General features: G+C 36.5%; 1 protein-coding gene across 4 annotated transcripts in view; it reads left to right on the top strand.

Moving 5' to 3' along the window:
- The window catches only part of SCAPER (S-phase cyclin A associated protein in the ER), a 495,741-nt gene that overhangs the window by 59,030 nt on the left and 418,914 nt on the right, over window positions 1-17,797 (top strand). For all 4 annotated transcript variants that reach the window (XM_079912990.1, XM_079912987.1, XM_079912988.1 and 1 more), the window contains exons 4-5: window positions 215-285; window positions 10,674-10,871. In XM_079912990.1, coding sequence (XP_079769116.1) covers window positions 215-285; window positions 10,674-10,871 — 269 coding nt within the window. The remainder of the gene's footprint in view (window positions 1-214; window positions 286-10,673; window positions 10,872-17,797) is intronic.

Here is a 17,797-nt window from a genome sequence, read left to right as displayed (position 1 = left end):
TTTCTTCCTATTCTGAGAAGCCATTCAATAAAAGCAGTCTCTGGGACCTTGGAAATTTGTTTTTTATGACATCTGTAGTTCATGTTGGCCATGTATAGATTGTTCTGTGGTCTCTGGAAGGAGATTATGTGTTAGTATGCCTGGATAATTTGCACAGTTCAGTTTTATATTATCTGTTTGTTGATCTATATATTTATCTATTTTTGCCTTGAAGGAAAATCTAAATGTCAAACTGGTGGAAAATCAAAGAGGACAATTCAAGGCTCTCATAAAACGACAAAACAGGTACAGCATATACAACTGTTTACTTTTTTGTGATTAATTTCAATTATAAAATCTAATTTTTCAGGATTTGAATATTGCATATTTTATCTTCATATAAAAATTTAATGTAACATCCTTTATTTAACAAATGTGTATGTAGTATTATGTGCCTAACTTGTACTAAATACTTTACAGATATTAATTTGTTTCTTATAACAACCCTTTGATGTAGGCATTATTCTTCATTTACAAATGAGAAAACTGAGGTAGAGAGAGGTTATGTAACTTACTAGTAAGTGACACAGCCAAGATTTGAACCCATGCCATCAATTTCTACAGTTTATCTTCTTAACTCCTCTGCTGCACATGCCATATTTGTGATTCTTCTATGATTTACTTTCTAGGTATAATGAAGTCTTTTGGATGTAGGATAATAAAGATGTATTGAATCTAAAATTTTTCAGATTGTTCTACTAAAATTTTAGAGAACACAAGCCTACCTTATTTTTAAAAGTGTTTTGGCATATTTATAGTTAGCTCTGTAATCTGTAGTTATTTTCCCTGAACTTTTCATATATATTATTTTAGTTTGATGTTATTAAATATACCAATATGTATTATGTAAACCCCAAACTACACATAAGGAAAACATGGACTTCTAATCAAGGTGGCATTGTGAGTTCATAAAATATTCCCTAGTCCTCTCATACAAGAGGCATCAATGATAAAATATTTTTTAAAAATTAAAGAGACAAGGGATTTTCAAAAATAAAATAAAAATCTCTCTGGATCAGAAATAAAACAAACACATATATTCACAGATAAGTGGAGTTGGGGACACACTTACTGGACAAGTCCTATATAAGGGAGGCTGAAACACCCTGATTGTGGTGGGAAAACAGATCCAGGCTCATGGCATAAAACTTTAGGCTTGTGCAGTGTTCTGCACTAGGAGACAAAGAACACTACAATCTGCCTGGGGTTGTGGCCTGTGATAATTGACATCTGAAGCAATAAAAGAGAGTGGCCCTCTGGTTCATGACTGGGTCTGCTATATTCTTGAAGGATGAGAGCTTTAAGTCCCCAATAAAAGGCCTCTGGAAGGGGACCATGGTGGGCCAGATGATGGTAAACATAAAACTAGTACACATGTAGTTAGGGTGAGCGAAGTGAAAAACTGAAATAAAACAAACTTAAATGCAAAATAAGTTTGCAAAACAAAATATCAAGGCACATGAGGAAAATAATATCGTAAGATATAAACAACACATTCCACAAATGAGAGAATTTACTCCTGAGGTAATGAAAAATGGTCATTTTTCTAAAGAGGACTTTCAAATAAACAAGTTTAAATTCCTCAAAGGAAAGATTAAATATAACGCAAAAAGGAAAATTCTGAAATAAAAGATGGATATGAATTTTGAACATTTATAGATAAAAGTGAACATCTTACAAATGAAAATGTTGTCCGTGAAATTTTAATTTTTTATTCGTACCTGCAATTAGTAAGAATAAATGATATATTGGACAGAGAGATTAGTTAAAGAGAGAATTTGTGAGTTGGAAGACACTAACTACTTAAGAGGATTTAGAACGTAGCTCAGAGAACTAAAGAGATGGAAAATTGGAAAGAGAATTTGAATGAGAAATTCTAACATATGCCTTCTAGGACTTTTGAAATAGAGAATAAATAGTGGGCATGCAATATTTGGAAAAATGATGTTTAAAATTTTCCTTACTTTGAGTTCTCAAGAGATTCAGAGCATAACTGTAGAGCTGAGCAGGGTAAATAAAAATAGATTTATACCTAGATACATTCTAGAGAACCTGCAAAATGTTAAGGATAAAACTCTTAAAATACCAGGAAGTAAACAAAAGCACAGAGGAATAACAATAATCTTGTAATGAACAAAAGAACAGTGGACCAATATCTACAAAGTTATAAGGCGAAATAACTTATAACCCAGAAGTCTGTACCCATTCAAATGATCATTCAAGTGCAAGAGTGAAATAAAGCCATTTTTAGATGTACAAAGGCTAAGGGTTTGCCACCTACAGATGCTTAATGAAGGGACTATTAAAGACATACTTCAGCAAGAAGAAAAGGTAACCTGTAGGAGGGAGCTTGATAAAAGGATAGCTGTAAAATATTTTAGTAAATCTCATTAACTATTGATGGTTTTCAAAAACACTCACACAACTAAATTTAGAAAGGTGGAGCTATAATCTTAAACAGTGTTAACACAGAAGACCATAGGGAGTTTGGAAGGGAGTTAACGTGATAAAATCCTTGTCTTATTTAGGAAGAAGTCTTTGTTTAAGGCTAGCTACTAAAGGACTAAAACAAGCGGGCACAATTTCCAAATAAACAGAGGAAAAGAGAAAGTGAATAAACCAAAGCTTTTCAACTAAATAGAAGGAAAGAGAAAGAAAAAAAGAAGAAAAATCATAGTAAGTGAAAAACATGAAAGATAATGGTAGATACTAAGTATAAATATTTCAGCAAACATAATATCAATACATGTAAACTGATTAAATTCAGTTCTTAAAAGTCAGATGATTGAATTAAACCTCTCATTTTAGATTGAGCTGTATACTGCTTATAAGAGACATATTTAAAACTTCAAGGAAAGTTTAAAACAAAGAAAGAGAAAAAAATCCAGGCAAAATACTTGATATTCTAGATGTGCTCTAAAGCTAGAATAGCAATATTCATATCAAGCCAGGTGGACTTCAACATGAAAAGCATTGATTACAGAAAGATAGAAATTATATAATGGTGAAAAGAATAATCATCCAAAAAGTATAAAAGTACAAAACTTTTAGGTACCTAACAGCATGGGCTTGAAATATTTAAAGCCCAAACTAACAGAGTTACAAGGAGAAAAGTGTATTCATGATCATAGTGGTAAATATTCATATCCCTTACTCAGAAACTGATCAAGCAGGAATAAATAGCAAGAAGATAGAATTAAGATGCAATTATGATTGATCTCATAAATACATATACATATATGTATGTATATGTATGCATGTATATGTGTGTATTTATTGGCACTCAAATAGTGTACACAAAGCACATGCAAAAATTGATCACATCCTAGGTTATAAAGAAGTCTCAGTAAATACAAGTCAGACAAGAATATAGAAGTCAGACACAGCATGTTCTCTGACTGTAATGCAATTAAATTACAAATAAAATATAAGGATATTTTCATGTAATATAAAAAAAATTATTGATGGGCTAAAGACCAAATGAGAAAACAAAAAAATTAAGATTATCTGGAAGGATATTTTTATGACCTTGAATTAGAAGAGGCTTTCCTAGACAAGACAAAAAGCATAACTGATGGATATGTTATATCAAAATTAAATTTATATACTAAAAAACTCACTTAAACAAAGTTAAAGGTGAGATTGACTGGGAGAAGATACCATTCATCAAAGACTTCATAAAGAGCTAAAATTCATCAGAAAAAGGACAAATAACCCAATAAAAAATGGGGGAAACCTGAATAGCCTGTAAACCTGTGAAAAGATGCTCAGTTTCAGTAGTAATCAGGGAAATGCCTCTGGATTACTTGTGAAATCCTACAACTTTGCCCTCTAGAAGTAGGTTTACCATCAGCAAAACTTTCTTTGTTCCTCTCTTCCCTGCACATTCCCTTTACCTTCTTGTTTTAGGTAAATTCCAACTCACGTGTGGGGATACTGCTTCCTCCACAGTTGTTTTAAGTAGTAGTTGTTTTCTTCCCCCACAGCACTCCTACCTGTGATCCTAGAGGTGGCTTAGGTTTCCTGCTTGCTCCTCACTGGCATTTCGGGCAGTTCTCCCTCCCATCTCCTAAAACTCCTCAGATTTGAAGGACATGCCATCAGACATGTTGCAGCACTTACAGATTTCCAGGTCACTTCTTATTCCTTGAAGATATAATTTTCAGGCTCACTGCATGCTCTACACCATTACTGCCGTCCTCTCAATTTCTTGCATTTCTTTCCTCCAATAGTTTTGTCTTCTACTCATTCCGATGGTCAGACTCTTGCCTTGTTCTCACTAACAACTACTCTCTCTCCAGGATCTCAATCTCAGCCATCCCATCTTCTACCTGTCATCTCTCCTCCTGCCTTGTTGTCTGTGATCATGTGACTCTAACAATTCTTCAACCCCATGCAATCTATAATTTACTGATCCTACCACCCTTTCATTATCCCTCATCCTCCATATGACCACACTTTCCTGGATATCCACCTGAGATTCTATGGTTTGTCTGTCACAATTGCCTTCTTGCCCACTCTCCCAACTGTCTGGCTACCCTGCCCCTTGGTAGTACACACTTGACAGAGTTGTCCTCATTACAGCCACTTTTCTGCCTATTCTGCTCTGTGCCCCATGCATTTGAAAGTGGCAGGAGAAAAGTATCAGTTATGTTGAAAGGCTCTTTTGACACTTATGACTGCTAACCTCATATGGATAGTACTGTCCCAAAGTCCTATTGCATGTCCCTACTTATTCATTTCAGTACAGATCCCATGGGCATTAAAAGGACAATAAAATAATACCATGAACAACTCTTTGCCACAGATTTGATAACCAGGATGAAATGGACTGATAGCTTGAAAGACATAATCTGTTAAAATTCACTCAAGATGAAATAGACACTCCGAATAGGCCTAAATGTATTAAAGAAATTAAATCAATAATTAATAACCTTTCAAAACAGAAAGTACCAGGCCCAGGTGGATTCACTGTTGAATTCTACCAAGCATTTAAGGAAGAAATTATACCAATTCTTTACAATCCATTTTAGAGGGTAGAAGCAGAGGGAATGCTTCCTAACTCATTTTATGAGGCCAGCATTATTCTAACACCAAAACCAGACAAAGACATTACAAGAAAACTGCAGACCAGTGACTCTCACAAACATAGATAGAAAAATCCTCAACAAAATATTAGCAGATCATATCCCACAATAAAAAGAATGATACACCATGAGCAAGTGGGATTTATCCCAGAGGTGCAAGGTTGGTTCGTAATTTAAAATAAATCAATGGAATTCATCACAGCAACAGGATAAAAAAGAAAAAACCTACTTTTATATCAATGATGCAGAATAAAACTTTGACAAAATTCTACACCTAGAAAAGATGATAAAAATCTTTTACTAAACTAGGAATAGAGGGGAACTTATTCAACTTAATTAAAAAAAATTACAAAACCCTACAGCTAACATGATACTTAATGGGAGAAACTAGAAGCTTTCCCATTAAGATCAGTTATGAGGTAAGGATGTCCCCTTTCACCATTGCTTTTCAACATCTTAATGGAAGTTCTAGCTAATGCAATAAGACAAGAAAAGGAAATAAAAGGTATACAGATTGGGAGGAAGAAATAAAACTGTCTTTGTTCGTAGATGACATGATCATCTATGTAAGAAATCTGAAAGAATCAACCAAAAAAACTCCTATAACTAATAATTGATTACAGAAGGTTGCAAGATACAAGATTAACATAAAAAAGTCAGTTGTTTTCCTGTGTACCAGCAGTGAATAAGTGGTATTTGAAATTAAAAACACAATACCATTGGGACTTCCCTGGTGGTCCAGTGGTAAAGAAGCTGCCTTACAATGCAGGGTTTGATCCCTGGTCAGGGAACTAAGATCCCACATGCTGCAGGGCAACTAACTAAGCCTGCGCGCCACAACTAGTGAGCTCATGCACCTCAACGAGAGAGCTCACATGCTACAAACTACAGGGTCAACATGCCCTGGAGCCCACGCACCACAACTAGAGAGAGAAAATCCGCATGCCGCAACTGGAGAGAAGCCCGCACACCACAATGAAGAGCCCGCGTGCCGTAGTGAAAGATCCCACATGCCTCAACGAAGACCCAACACAGCTAAAAATAAATAAATAAAATAAATAAATAATAAAATAATAAAATCTTAAAAAAAACCCCAAACCACAATACCATTTATATCAGCACTCCCCAAAATTAAATAGGTGCGTATAAACCTAACAGAATATGTATAAGATCTATATGAGGAAAACTATAAAACTCTGATGAGTGAACTCAAAGAGCTAAATAAATGGAGAGACATTCCATGTTGATGAATAGGAAGACTCAATATGGTCAAGATGTCATTTCTTCCCAGGTTGAAGAATATATTCAATAAATCCCAGCAAATTATTTTGTAGATATCAATAAACTTATTCTAAAGTTTATATGGAGAGGCAAAAGACCCAGAATAGGCAACAAAATATTGAAGGAGAAGAACAAAGTTGGAGGACTGACACTAACCAACTTCAAGACTTACTATAAAGCTACAGTAATCAAGGCAGTGTGATATTGGCAAAAGAAAAGACAAATAGATATATGGAACAGAATAGAAAGCCTAGAAATGTACCCACGTAATTAGTCAACTGATCTTTGACAAAGGAGCAAAGGCAATACAATGGAGCAAAGGTAGTCGTTTCACCAAATGGTGCTGGAACATCCATATGACAAAAAAAAAAAAAAATGAATCCGGACCCAGACCTCACATTCTTCACAAAAATTAACTCAAAATGGACTATTGACCATAAATGCAGAAGTATAAAACTCCTAGACAATAACATAGGAGAAAACCTAAATGACCTTGAATATGGTGATGACTTTTTAGGTACAGTATCAAAGGCATGATCTCTGAAAGAAATCAGTGATAAGCTGGATTTCATTAAAATTAGAAACTTCTGTTCTGCAAAAGACAATGTCAAGAGAATGAGAAGACAAGTCACAGACTTGGGAGAAAATATTTGGAAAAAGATATCTGGTAAAAGACTGTTATCCAAAATATACAAAGGACTCTTTTTTTAAACATGTTTCAATGTTTCAATCATTGAAACAACCTGATTGAAAAATGAGCCAAAGACCTTAACAGACACCTCACCAAAGAGGATGTACAGATGGCAGATAAGCATATGAAAAGGTGTGCCACATCATATGTCATCAGGGAAATGCAAATTAAAACAATGAGCTACCACCACACACCTATTAGAATGACCAAAATTGGGAACACTGATAACTCCAAATGCTGGTGAGGATGAAGAGCCAAGAAACTCTCATTCAATGTTGGTGGGAATTCAGAGTGGAAATTCAGCCACTTTGGAAGACAGTTTGGCAGTTTCTTAACACAAGTAAACATACTCTTACCTTGTGATCAGCAGTCATGCCCTTGGTATATATGTAGATGAGTTGAAAACTTATGTCTAAACAAAAACATGCACATGGATGTTTATAGCAGCCTTTTTCATAATTGCCAAACCTGGAAGCCACCAAGATATCCAGTAGGTGAATGGATAAATAAGCTGTGGTACATTCAGCTCTAAAAAGAAATGAGCTATCAGGCCATGAAAAGACATGGAGGAAATTAATTGCATATTATTAAGTAAAAGAAGCCAATCTGAAAAGGCTGCATACTGTATGATTCCAACCTTAGGACATTCTAGAAAAGACTAAATATGGAGACAGTAAAAAGACAAGCTGTTGTCAGAGGTTTAGGTCCATAGGTTTCTTCAGATTCTCAGGGGAGTTGACGAGAGTTCTAAGAGAGGTGAGTCAGAAATCTCAATTTCCTCCTTCCCCTTTCCCTCTCCTTTCTTTCTTTTTTCCTCTTTTTCTCTCAGAAGTGATTGATTAAAATAGTATAACATTTGTTATATTGAATTTTATTTAAAACATGAGATTCAGTTGTGTCTAGCTTTTTCCAGAAGTTTAGGTTGCTTTGTCTTCTGTTGAATGTCTTGGAAACAGGCACAGTAAGTCATAACAATGGGATAGTTGCCTGATTTTGAATCTTGGCTTTGTCTCTTACTTAGTGTGAGACCTTGGGTTTATCATTTAATTTAGCTAAACCTCAGTTTTCTCCTCTATAAAATGGAACTAATAATAGTAACTGTGATATAAAATTGCTTCAAAGATTAAATGAAGTATAACTGTATGGAAAGCACTTAGCACAGTGTCTGGCACATAGCAAGTATGACATGAATATTAGATGCCACTGCAGTTATTATTATCACTGCTGTTATTTTTATCAGTGGTACGTAAGAGCGCTGTATTTTGAAACTTTATACAAACTTATCAGCCTCTACAATTTGATATGCTTCTTCTACCTTTCTTCACAAATTTGGCAATTTTGCCATTAGTTTATTCACATTTTTCTGTGAGCATATTTCTTCACCTCTTTGTCTTTCCCACTATAATTATACCTAACATTATATGGGTACTACTGTGTGCTAGGTGCTATGTGAAATGCTTTATGAACATTGGAGCAGAAGTTGGAAGACTCGGTTCTGGTCCCAGTTCTGTCACTCAGCCTTTTGACTTGGTCAAGAAATTGAATCTTACTGATTTTGTCATCTACAAAATAGGAATAATAATATTTCAATATTTGTCCTGTCTTTATAGTTTGCTGTGATGATTAAATGATATGTTTTCAAAAGCCCTTCATAAAATGTAAATAAATGTGCAAATATAAAGTATTACTATTTTTGTCAAGCTTAAATGTCAAATTTGTATAGTACATTGCCCTTCAGATGGAATTACCTAGCTGTAGTTTCTGCCTTTCTGGAGTCTTTCTTAGTAAAAGCCTCACATAGACCAATCACGGAGAATAGAAACATCTTAACCTAAAAGCAGTTTTGCCTATTCTACATTTTAAGAAAGGTTGGTTAAAGTATTTGAATCATATACATATGGATGCATGATAGGGTAAATACATAAATGGGTGAAGATGAGTTAAATTATTTTTGAGAATTTTATAAGATTAGGATCTGAATTCACAGGAAGCTACTAGTGTTTTGCTGATCACTCTAAGAAGTTTGTGAGGGACGTATAATTCAGGAAAATTCAAGTTAATTTTAACTTTGGGTGGTATATAGGAAGAGAAATGAGGTGGTCTGGAATATTCGGTAAAGGGTTGTTAGCACAGGGCCTTGGGGTGCAGTGTAATGGGAAGTCAGTGGTGTAATTGCAGAGTTCTAACTGGAAGATAGTCTCCTGTGGCTATGTGATCTTGGACAAATCAACCTCTAAATCTCAATTTTCTAAGCTGTAAAGTAGAGCTAATAATACATACTTTAAAATTTGTGTGAGTGGGTATTTGCCATCATGATTTATCATTTACTATTAGGGTTGGAAAGTGCTTGGAGAGCCATTGAAGCAAAGGTTTTGTGGGTTGTTGATGATTACTTTAAATTTTATTGCTTGAGTGTTGAGAATTTGGGCCTGGACTAAGGCTGTCAGATAAAATATTTACTAATTTTTATTTGCTGAGTCTGACAACCTTAGTCTGGATGGGGGACTGTGGTGGATGAGCAGTTCCATCTCAGTCTCTTAAGTGTGCATGTCTTTGTGAGTATATATGTTTTGTTTGCTTGACTTTTGATAGTGAAGATTCTATATAAACCGAAGATTGGCTATAAAAGATTTTTGAAGTATAGGAATCACTGTTACATTGAAGGCCAAAGCCTAAAATAAAACAGGAGAGTATTAGCTTCTATTTTGGATATTCTTCACTCTGGGGCTCTTCTATGAAAAGGAAAAACAAACAAGCTAACAGGAATGACATACACACATACAAAACAACCCAAAGAAACTTGAGATTGTTTGTTGTTGTAACTGTAGTACAAGGTTAGTATTTATTTATTTATCAGTTTAAGTAGCCACAGAGAGATAAGCAACTCCTTTGTACTTCTAGTGAGAAGTTCAGGTCTTTATGTAAACTGCACGCTCCTGTTTGTGGGGGAATGATTCTTTGGTACAGTCTATACAAGTATAGAATATAATCTTGTATTTTCAAAGTCCGCCTGTGCAGCTGAGGAAACACTGGGTCATAGAATACTATAGTTACTTTATTTGGTGAGTCTGCTCTGTAGCTGATGCTTGGTTTTATTAATCAGTGTTCTTTTCTAGTAAATTGTTTTGTATTTATATATTTTTACTTTTAGTGGAAAAACGTTTAAGATAAAATTCAGTAACTGAATATAAGTATAGATATGTCATTTCTAAATGAAAAGAATATATACAAGCAATTTCAAAATGTTGAAATTAGTATCTGTTATTTGTTACTGTATGTAAATGTGCCATACACATATTTTAGTAAATCAGGAGCCACTTTAGTGCTCCTTTTTGACTGAGTCTGTTCACCATTAAAATCATCCTAATCTTCAATGAAACATGTAATTGACCTTACAAACCTGCCGCTTTTATTTAAGTTGAGAAGTTTTGTTTTGATGAATTCAGTGTGATATAAGCTAAAAAGAAGAATGTCATGTTTTTAAGTATTTATGTTGAAAAATTTGATTTATACAAAAATCCAGTTCCTGGAGGCTTTTAAAAAATACTTTTTCATGTTTTGTTTTATTTCATCAGAACACTACAGTAGACTGTAAAATAACGTCATCTACAACCGGAGATAAACACTTTGATAAAAGTCCCACTAAAACAAGGCACCCTCGGAAAATTGATCTAAGAGCTCGATACTGGGCATTCCTTTTTGACAATCTTCGCCGGGCTGTAGATGAAATCTATGTAACTTGTGAATCAGATCAGAGTGTGGTGGAATGTAAGGTAAGCTTTGCTTTGAGGCTTTGTAATCCATTTGAAGTCAGATTCTCCAATTTTTGCTACGTCTGACTTGATAATTTGCCTCAGTACACAGTACTTTAATAATAACTGTAGTCTCCATGCTATACGCTAGATCTGCTTAACTTATTCATCTTATAACTGAAAGTCTGTACCCTTTGACCAACATCTCCCTATTTCCCCTATCACTTGCAACCACTGTTCTACTCTCTGCTTCTGTGAGTGTGTCAGGTTTTTCTTTGTTTTGATTTTTCAAGAGTACCCTTGTTGTTGTTGTTTGCATTACCTACTTATGTACTTTTATATTCTGTGCAAGATTTGGTAGAAAGTTGTCTTGATACATAGTCCTAGGCAAGAAATTAAGGGATAGGTACACATATACACAATTTATTAAAAAATCTCTTATCTGTGTTCTCCATTGGTACTGTAGGTGGCATTAGTGAGATTTTCACATTCTTTGGTTTCCTGTTTAATGTCTTTAATTGGACATTGCTTCTTTTCTGTTGAGATACTTATCACTCTTCTAATTCACTGTGATCAGGGAAAAGTGAGATTGATGGCTAACCATAAACAATCCTGGGCGGGATTAGGATGTCATTGTAAGGTGTGTTTTCTAATTTTAGATAACCTTGTATTTGTAATAGTATATTAAACAGACACATAGCATAATATGGCTCTAAAAATTCACTAGAAAGTCTGGCCGTTTAGTAGATACAAACTATATACTGTATTAGTTTATACTAAATAAAATTATTTTGAGAAAAACCAGAATGATACATCATCATAGAAATATTACAGAGGTAGCTTCTGTTTCTACAGTGAACGTGGTTGAAAATCCTGGAATTCATTGTTTAACCTTTGAAATGTCCGAAGGGTCAAAGCAAAGTTACATGTTGACACAACAGCTATGTTTCCTCTAAAACTGGAAACAGCCAAAATGTTTTAAACTAGCCTAAAAATATGACTCTTCAGAAGCAGTTTTCAGAATGAACAGTGGTTGAAATCACCCAAATTTATGCTTTGGTTGTCACAATTAATATTGTTACTATCAGCATGTAAAACTTTTTATGTTTTAAGAAAAATATTTTTAAGGAAAATCATATCATTGGGGTGGAATGAATCAGCATGTTGTGGTAGAAAACACTATTGGATTTAATTTTGGGTTATAGTTTCTTATATAAAATGAGCATGTGGGCCTAGATAATCCTTAGGTCATCCCTAGAGATCAATAAGATCAGCAGATTCTTTGATTTTGTGATTAAAAATAACAAAAGGTTGACTGAAGAAATCAAATTTGTCAAATGTGTACTTCTTTATAGAAGTGAGTTGGACCAGTTGCAGCCATGTCTCTGTGATGAGCAGAAACTCTTGCACCTATCTCTGATACTGTATTCAGGGAAGCTAGACTTGCCATAAGACAGTGTAGCTTTTTTTTTTTAAAAATTATTATATATATGCAATGGAATATTACTCAGCCATCAAAAAGAATGAAATAATGACATTTGCAGCAACACTGGTGGACCTAGAGATTATCATCTCTAGTGAAAGAGAAAGACACATACCATATGATATCACTTATATGTGGAATCTAAAATATGATACAAATCAACATATCTATGAAACAAAGACAGTGTAGCTTTTATTTTCAGTCCTGTCAAAGCTTTGTGAAAGTTTAACAGTAATAGAAATTGGTTGTGCAAGTTGTAGATTACAAGAATGGAGAAGATTTAAAAACATTTTTTTTTAATTTTTAACTTTTTATTATGAGAATTTTCAAATACAAAGTAGAATAATGCAATATAGGGACTTCCCTGGTGGCACAGTGGTTAAGAATCCGCCTGCCAATCCAGGGGACGTGGGTTCGATCCCTGGTCCGGGAAGATCCCACATGCCGCAGAGCAACTAAGCCTGTGCACCACAACTACTGAGCCTGTGCTCTAGAGCCTGTGAGCCACAACTACTGAGCCCATGTACCACAGCTACTGAAGCCCGTGTGCTTAGAGCCTGTGCTCCGCAACAAGAGAAGCCACCACAATGAGAAGCCCACGGACCAAAACGAAGAGTAACCCCTGCTCACCGCAACTAGAGAAAGCCCACGTGTAGCAATGAAGATCCAACACAGCCAAAAATAAATTAATAAATAAATATATTTTTTTTAATTAAAAAAGAAAGAAAGAATGGAGAAGATTTTGACAGAGGAGTAGAAATGTATTCTCTATTCTTTGTACTGTGTCAAGATGCTCAAAGGTTTATGCTGAGAAATAAAATCTGGGAGCTTAAAAGTTAATTTCATACCCAACTCTGCTCCTCTCCCCATCTAGGACTTACAGGTGGTGATGTAAAAATATACAGTTTAATATTTGCTTTATCCATGTGCTGGGTATATAATAACTGGAGTTCTATTTATGTTTTGTTCTATTCTCATTTTAAAAGCACTTCTATCCATTATCTCATTTGATTAGTACCACTGTAAGATGTATAACCCTCATTTTATAGATCCTCATTGTACAGGTGCATTCAGCCTTTATTTTGTAGATTTACTGACAATATTTATCCTTCTTCATGATTTTTGTGCAACGCCTTTGTTAAGTAACCACAGTTCAATTCTTTGTCTCATATGTAAAATGCAGTTAATAACTCCTGTATTATGTAATTCACATGATAAGTACAGTATGAAAAAGTATCTTAACTGTATCAACCAGGATTGCTGACCAGAGCCAATCTCTTTAATCAAGAGGCTAAAATTCTCATTTTTTTCGTTTAAAGGCATGCCTGTTATGCCATCAGCTACTTCACTGAATGACTTGCTAAGAGCTGACTTTTTCAGCAAAGCTGTAATCTGACCATCACCACTGCATTTCCCCTTCTTCCATATAAAGTGGGCTAGGGGGAGATTGCCTTTTGGGGAGTGCACAGTTAATGAAGTTTGATGTGGTGCGTGAATTGCTTGTGAAGTTTGTGTGTATGGCTGCAGGAAACTGGCATCTTGTTCTCTGGTTGGATCTTTGCCGTGCTGATTTTGGTGCCTGTGGAATATGTTGAGAGATTTTGGGGAAAAGCATACTGGGAACATATTGTACTTTCCATTCCCTTTTTTCCATTTCAACCTGGGGGAACTGGATGTGTGGCTCTGGAATATTGGGGGCATCCTTGAATATAGAGAGTGGTACCTACATCTCCCTTAGAAGTTTCATAGCATAATAAGCTTGCTGGAGTAGCTCATGCCAGCTGGGCTTGAAGGGACTTTACGGTAGTATGCTTTCTTTGGAAGGAGATAGGATGGGACTTGTCATTGACCAAGTAAAGAGGAACCCCAGTGCATCTCACGATTTATGTGAGGGTAGAATTGTGTACATTAGTGAAGATGTTGGAGTAATAGGGGTTTCCTATGGGGACACTTGGTTAGGTAAAATATACCAACCTCTGTTGGAGTTGAGGCAGATACTGCTTGGGCAGAGGGAGCCAGGGTGAACCTGACCACTGCCTAGAGAACCATGAATGTTCCCTGTGCAGAAATTACCATGTACTGCAGAGATCAGTAGAGACCACTGACTTCAAATTGATTCAGAGAAAGATTAGGGGTGCATCTCTGCCTGGCAGCACTTGATTCTTTTGGTGGTCAGTATCACCTTAGTCCCTGGAGAATGACTGGCTGATGACTGTAGTAGATCCATCACTGATAACTGGTGAGCTCTATAATAAGTAGGATATTGCTGTGTTCCCACAGCTGCCACTTATGGCAAGGACATAAGTTTGTGAATGTAGGAAAGTTTGAAGGGGTACAGAGGAGGGCGAGAGGAGAGACACAGTGAGGACGAGAGGAGAGACACCGTGAGGACAAGCTGTGTTCTTCCCCACCACAAGCATCTGCTAAAGCATGTAATTCTCACTTGTGCTAGGCAGGTTGTCTGTAGATGGGATTTAAAAACCAAGCTTTGATAATTGAATGTGACTGAAAAACTGTGGAATTTCACTGAGCATACTCAGCAGGTTTAGGATTCAACTGAGTAGTTAGTTATATGGGGGAAAAATAAAAGTATTCTATGTTTATATCTCAATAGTTGAGACTTCTCAATTCAACAAGTAAGGATCAAAATGAGATGTGAGAAAGTGCTTAGAAAGGTATGACACACAATAAAAAGAAAATCAATTTTATAATTAGATGAAAGGAGAAGTCACAGATGGAGAAAGAGGAATATAGGTCCAGGACAGAGAAAGAATCATCATAGAAGTAGGAAGGAGATAGGAGAATAGGAATGTCCCAAAAGCCATGGAAGAAGTAGGAGAGGTGCATAGGTTAAGAATGACTGCAGTTGAGAGAAAGCTTGTTCAACTTGGCATTCAAGAGGGATAAGAACAGATGGGATCAAGGTGGAAATTTGTGATAAGAATTTGAAATTCCATTTGATGGGTTCTTTGCTCTCTTTATTTTGAAAAGTAGGAGGTGTGGGGTTGGAAGTTTGAAGAGAGTGGAAAGGTCTGAAATAACTGTGATGGAGATGAAAGGGCTGACATATAGAAACCGATTGCCCATCAGCCTTGAAGGTCACAGTTGAGATTGGAAATTCTTCTCTTTCCTGTATCTTCAGTTTTCCTTATTAGATTCTTTTCCCATCAGCCTACAACATGCTTATTTCTCTTCTATTCTGAACTACAAAAATAAGAACAACAAGAAGAAACCCCCAAACCCTTTCTCTACTTTACTTATCCTTTCATCTACTCTCCCAGTCCCCATTTTCCTCCTCCCCTTCTTAGCCAAGTTTCTTAGAAGAACTTTCTACATTTGCTGCCTTCATTTCCTTTTCTCCTGGGTACTCATTAGTCTACTCCAACCTGGTGTCACATCCTATCAGAGCTCCTGTTAAGTTCTTATTAAAGTCACTCAGTATTACTAAGTCCAGTGGCTGTATTTCAGTCCCTTCCATGATCTCTGAGTAGCATTTCATGCTGTTGACCACTCCCCTCTTCTTACAGCACTCCCTTCTTTGGCTTTTATGGAACAACCTCTGCTAGTTTTCTTCCTCCTTTGTTGGCTGCTGCTTCTGCCTCCTCTTAGCTTTTTCTTTTCCACCTGACCTTTAGCTTTTGAGAAGTAATTAAGGCTCCTTTTAGACCATCTTTCTCCCTCTTCAGTTTTCTCCATGCCATGGCTTAGTTTACTATTCATTTTCTGATGATTCTTAAATTTATATGTCTAGCCTATATCTTTCGTCTGATTTTCAGACTTGTATATCCAACTTGCCTAGTTGGCATCTCCACTTGTATATTTCACAAGCATGTCAAACTGACATATATAAACCAAGTTCATGGTAGCTTCCTTTGCCCCAAACCTGGAGATGTATTTCTCTTCCCCCCTCCTCCCTTCACCTCACACCAGCCACTGTCCAATGAATCAGCCTCTTTCAGATTACTTACTAAATCTTTCTGATCTGTCCACTTCTCTCATTCTCCACTGCTACCATTCTAGTCCAAGCCACCAGTAAAAAATGCCTGGATTACAACTGAAACCTTGTAACAGGATTCCCTGCACCCTTCCAATCCATTCTCCACGTTATAGGCAAAATGATACTTAAAAACCACAAAAATAAACTCTACTTTTATTTTTATTTTTATTTTTTTTTGTGGTACGCGGGCCTCTCACTGTTGTGGCCTCTCCGGTTGCGGAGCACAGGCTCCGGACGCGCAGGCTCAGTGGCCATGGCTCACGGGCCCAGCCACTCCGCGGCATGTGGGATCTTCCCGGCCCGGGGCACGAACCCATGTCCCCTGCATCGGCAGGCGGACTCTCAACCACTGCGCCACCAGGGAAGCCCCAGCTCTATTTTTTTTGATGATAGCGCCTCAAAAGTTTCCCTTTGCTCTGAGCATTAAAATCTTCAGCATGACCTTAAAATCTTGAGTGACTTGATCAGTGCTAACCTCATTTCACACCACTTTTCTCTCTTCCCTTCTGCCTCATTTAAACCAGCCTTCTTTCAGTTAGTCAAACATGCCATGTGCTCACTAGTCTTCAGACATTTACACATTCTGATTTTTCTGCCAGAACACTAATCCCTCATTCTCCTTGCCCAGCACCTCCTCACCTCCCCCATCCCTTTTACCTAATTTCCTTAATTTAGATTTCAGTTTAAGTGTCACTTCCTCAGGGGGAGCCTATCCAGATATTTCAGACTAAACCAGGTTCCCCTATAATATACAGTCGTCTCTCAGTATCTTCAGGGGATTGCTTCCAGGACACCTCCCCCAACCCCTGCCCTGTGGATACCAATATCCATGGATGCTCAAGCCCCTTATATAAAATGACATAGTACATTCAGCCCTGGGTATCCATGGGTTCTGCTTGGGCACGTATGGACCGACTGTACTCTTAATACTTTCCCTAGAAGCACTTATCACAATTGAAATTACATAATTGTTTATTTTGTTGTTTTTATATCTGTCTCCCTTATTAGACGGTAAGCTCCATGAGGACAGAAACCATACTGTTTTGTTTACCCCTCCATCATCAGTTCTTGGAACTGGCGTTGAAACATAGTAAATGCTCTGTAAATAGATATCAAAAGGCTGTGTGAAGCAATGAGACTACGTAGAGTTTGGGGGTGAAGACACTGGTTTACACAGTGATGTGATTCCTCTCTCTCCTGAGTTATACTTAGCATTCAGTTGCTTGCTAAAAATGCACAAAGATGGTGGGTAGATGAATTAATCATGGGTAGGTATTTTTTAGGCAGATGCAGTGTAATTTCATTGGAGTAAAGGATTGAAGAGGGTGAGAGAGTAGTTGGAGTAGTGGACCATGGAACCTAAGCTGGATGGGGAAGGAAATGACTACTGCAGAAGCCTGATAGATGTGGAGAAAGTAAAGAAGCTAAGTGTTTGCAAATATCCTTTGGACATGGTAGGAATAGGTA

The sequence above is a fragment of the Stenella coeruleoalba genome (genome assembly GCF_951394435.1).
Source record: "Stenella coeruleoalba genome assembly, chromosome: 2".
NCBI classification, from domain to species: domain Eukaryota; kingdom Metazoa; phylum Chordata; class Mammalia; order Artiodactyla; family Delphinidae; genus Stenella; species Stenella coeruleoalba.
The sequence above is the reverse complement of the archived record's forward strand: the minus strand, read 5'-3'. Positions and strand labels throughout refer to the sequence as shown.